This window comes from Stegastes partitus, unplaced genomic scaffold (assembly GCF_000690725.1).
Source record: "Stegastes partitus isolate 25-593 unplaced genomic scaffold, Stegastes_partitus-1.0.2 Scaffold510, whole genome shotgun sequence".
Taxonomy (NCBI): Eukaryota; Metazoa; Chordata; class Actinopteri; family Pomacentridae; genus Stegastes; species Stegastes partitus.
The window spans coordinates 301,461-305,345 of NW_007578241.1; the positions used below are offsets into that span (position 1 = coordinate 301,461).

Here is a 3,885-nt window from a genome sequence, read left to right on the forward strand (position 1 = left end):
TGGCCGCGAGCTGCTGGCGGGGCGATGTTTCCGTCCAGAGGCAGAGCCGGAACCCGGAGCACCGAGCGGCTGCTGAGGCCGTTTCCAGCGGACGGATAAAGCGCGTCCTATCGATCCGTCGCGATCCCTTCATGTCCCGGGATGGAGGGCTGCTGCCGCTCCTGTATGCCGTGCCTGGGCCGGCTCTGGAACTGGATCTGGCCCGAGTTCCGCTACCCGAACGTGCCGAACCACAACAATGTCATCGCGAACCCGGCGACGCAGGCGGCGGAGATCCGCACCGTGTCCGGGGACATCCGCGTGCCGTCGCCCAAGAAGCGGCCGGTGCAGCTGTACGCGGCGCTCTTCGACTTCGAGGCCCGCAGCGACGACGAGCTGACGGTGAAGGAGGGCGACAAGCTGTCGGTGCTGGAGAAGCGCGGAGAGTACGTGCTGGCCAAGAAGCTGACCGGGTCCCTGGAGTCCGGACTCATCCCCGCCAACTACGTGGCGCTGCTGCAGGACGAGTTCGCCAAACACAAGTGAGTGTCGGTTCTGTTGTCGGTCACCTGATCGCCCGGTACCGGTCCGGTCCGCTGCCTCGCCTGCAGGTGGAGGATCAGAGGCTGCAGGACGACCTGGTGTACGGTGTTTACGGTGTTTACGGTGTCCCGGAACCCTGTAGGGACTGAAATGGATCATCACCTGGACACCAGAACTACAGAAATACCACAGTCTGGTACAAGTACTGCAGTTTAATGTAACAATACTGCAGTTTTGATCTCATCCTGTTACAGTTTCTGGCCTCAGTTTGACAACATGTTCAGTATTTTCTGTATTTTCAGCGTTTAATGACGATATTTACATCATAAAATGTAATTTTACATAAATGTGGCTGAATTTTAATAATATGTCAACAAATAAATGAACAAATCATCATTATTTAACAGTTTAGGTCTGAAGGTGCAGGAAAATCTGCTAAATGTTGCTTCAATGTCCTGAAACGCTGTAAAAACTGAAATAATTCATCGCCTGAGGCACCAAGAACTGCATGAATATCATAGTCTCATAAAATACTGCAGTTTAATGTATAAAAACTGCAGTTTATTGTATAAATACTGCAGTTTAATGTATAAAAACTGCAATATAACTTGATCTAAATACAGTTTGTGGCCTTAAACACACTTCATGTCCATGTTCTGTGACCTCTGTTGTTTAATGAAGGTTATTTAAAGCCTCTGAATGTGGCTGGATAACGTAGATTTGCACCTATTTATAGGATTTGATGTAAAACTAAAGCAGTCAGATCTGATCTGGACTCAGTCTGCAGGTGGACGATCAGAAACTGGAGGATAATCTGCTGAATGGTGCCTGAAACGCTGTAAAAACTGAAATAATTCATCATGTAGGCACCAAAACTACAGTAATTTAATAGTGTCATAAGAAATACTGCAGTTTAATATAAACTAGTGCAGTTTTGATCTCATCCTAACACAGTGTTTGGCCTTCAAATGACAGAAGATGAAGATGTTCACATTATAAAATGGGATTTTCCTCTAAGTGTGGTTGAATATTAATAATATGTACAAGAAATAAATGTAAAATCATCGTTATTTAACCGTTTGGGTGCAGTAAAGTTGATTAAATGTTGCTTAAATTACCTTAAATGCTGCAATAATTCATCATCGAGGCACCAAAAACTCCATTAATCACCTCAAAATCCTGCAGTTGAACTTCATTTAAATTCCGTTTCTGGCCTTAAATGCACATAAATGATGTTATTTATTGACTTTTCAGTGTTTAATGAAGAAAATAATTATGATGTAAAACTGGCATAAATAGACTGAAGAACATTAAAATGCAAATAAGTTGATAGTGTTAGAAAAACCAGTAAATCAGTTTTTAAAATGCAAGAATTTGGTATAAATTTTAGATCATTTTAAGAACTTTATTATTATTATTGTTAAAAATGTCTTTTTAAAATAAAGCACCATGCAAACATGACAGAATAATGTTTTAATATCAGCAATTACAAAATAAAATGTTGGAAAAAAACAAGCAGCTCAGGAAACATAACATAAAGAATCTATAAACTGTGCAGGACTTAAAGGAGGATTTAAAACTGATCCAAGTTTGTTTTTGAATCCAGGTTTTAAAAATCCGTCAGATGAACAAACGTCGTTTTAAAACTCAAACTTTACTTCATGTGACGTCAAATTCACGTCAGATTTTTATGATTTGAATCCAGACGAGTGTTTTTTTGACGCTATTCTGACGTTTTGACATGAAACCAACGTCATGAAGCCTCATTATCAATAACGAGCTTTCTGCCACATGCAGCTGATTAAATGAATTTAAACTCTCTTGTTGTTAATGATCAGGTTCATGTTTGGTTCTGGTTCAGTCAGAACGTTGAACACAGTTTAGTTTGTCCAACAAAGAGGTTTGGGTCTTTGAGGAGTCCTGTTGTGGAGACAGAGCTCATGACGGACTCGGTATCGGACCTCCTCCTCCTCCTCCTCCTCCGGCGCTGATCCGGAGCTCGGCGTCTGGAGGAAGCTGCTGCAGGAGCCGAGCGCCGGCCTGCAGCTCCTCCATTATTCATCCACCTGCAGGGACTCGTCACGTTTCACAGCTCCGAGCTTCACCGTCCCGACGTCCCTGAACGCACCGCCGACACCCAGACCGAGTCGGAGGATAAAACCGAGACGACGGCTGGGTTCTGTTTGAAAGTTCTGATGATAAACCTGCTTTGTGGGGACCTCGCTGGCACAGGAAGCCTCGTTTATGGATTTAAATCATGTTTGGACTCATTTAGAGTAAAAAGAACATGAAGGACACGATGAAGCAGATTTTTGTTTTGATTTTGTCACATTTTTAGATCAACTTCTGCTCAACTGTCCCTGAATTCAGCATCAACACGGACGCTGGTGACGACACGTGTGGTTGTTTTAGTTCACTGAGATCAGTTCTAACGTGACTTTAAGGCTTGAAGTCTTTGGCTTCGTGTCGTTTTGGCTTTTTTCTCCGGTTTCAAGGCACCAGCTGATCATCTAGAGATGCTCAACCTCTGATCTTCCTCCTTGATGAGCATCTGCTGACATGAGCAGGGCAGCTTTAGCTGCAAAGCTAATAAATAAAAACAGCAACAAAACGCTCGTCGTGGCTTCACGGAGACGAAGCCGACGTCTCGGAACAACTCGATTTGTCTTTAAACGGAACAAAACCCCAAAACTTTAGAAAAACAAACACCAGAATTTCCAAACTGACTCCAAACCCGTCCAGCACCAGGTGAAGACATCCAGAATGTGTTGAAAGGGATTAAAAAATGAACTAAACTTTGTCCAAAATGACTCCAAACTGGTTCAAAATGACTAAAAACGTGTTCAAAACCAATCCAGCTGCATGAACATGGTTCTACAACGAGGTGAGAACAGCAGAACCTTCTCAGTTCTGGACCTCTGGACTGTGTCTATCTCTGTCTGCATCATGGCTCCACATGGAGAAGACCTGAACAGAGGAGGAGAAACATCTGATGCTCAAAATGGATCAAAATGTCTTGAAACTGGTCCCAGATGACTCACAGTTTGTTCAAAACAAGTAAAAATGGTCCAAAATGTTCCTGAAATGACTCTAAACTCATCTGAAGTAACTCAGAATTCATCAGAAACAAGCAAACATGGTCCAGAGTGACTCAACATTTTGTCTAAATGACTTTAAATTTGATCTAAAATGACCCGACATGGAGAAGACCTGATCAAACATCTGACTGGACAAAGATGGAGAAGGATCCAGAAGACCAGTGAGCAGCTAGAACCCAGTGCAGCCCAGTGTGAGCAGGAACCAGGAGGTCCAGAAGGAGCCACAGCAGCACTGATCAGGGCTGCAGTGGTCGTCCTCCTACAA

The 3,885-nt window shown here is 43.6% G+C and overlaps 1 protein-coding gene across 1 annotated transcript in view; it reads left to right on the forward strand.

Moving 5' to 3' along the window:
- Positions 1 to 3,885, forward strand: part of srms (src-related kinase lacking C-terminal regulatory tyrosine and N-terminal myristylation sites) — a 27,343-nt gene continuing 23,458 nt past the window's right edge. The window contains exon 1 of the mRNA XM_008287644.1: positions 1 to 521. Coding sequence (XP_008285866.1) covers positions 142 to 521 — 380 coding nt within the window. The 5' untranslated portion in view covers positions 1 to 141. The remainder of the gene's footprint in view (positions 522 to 3,885) is intronic.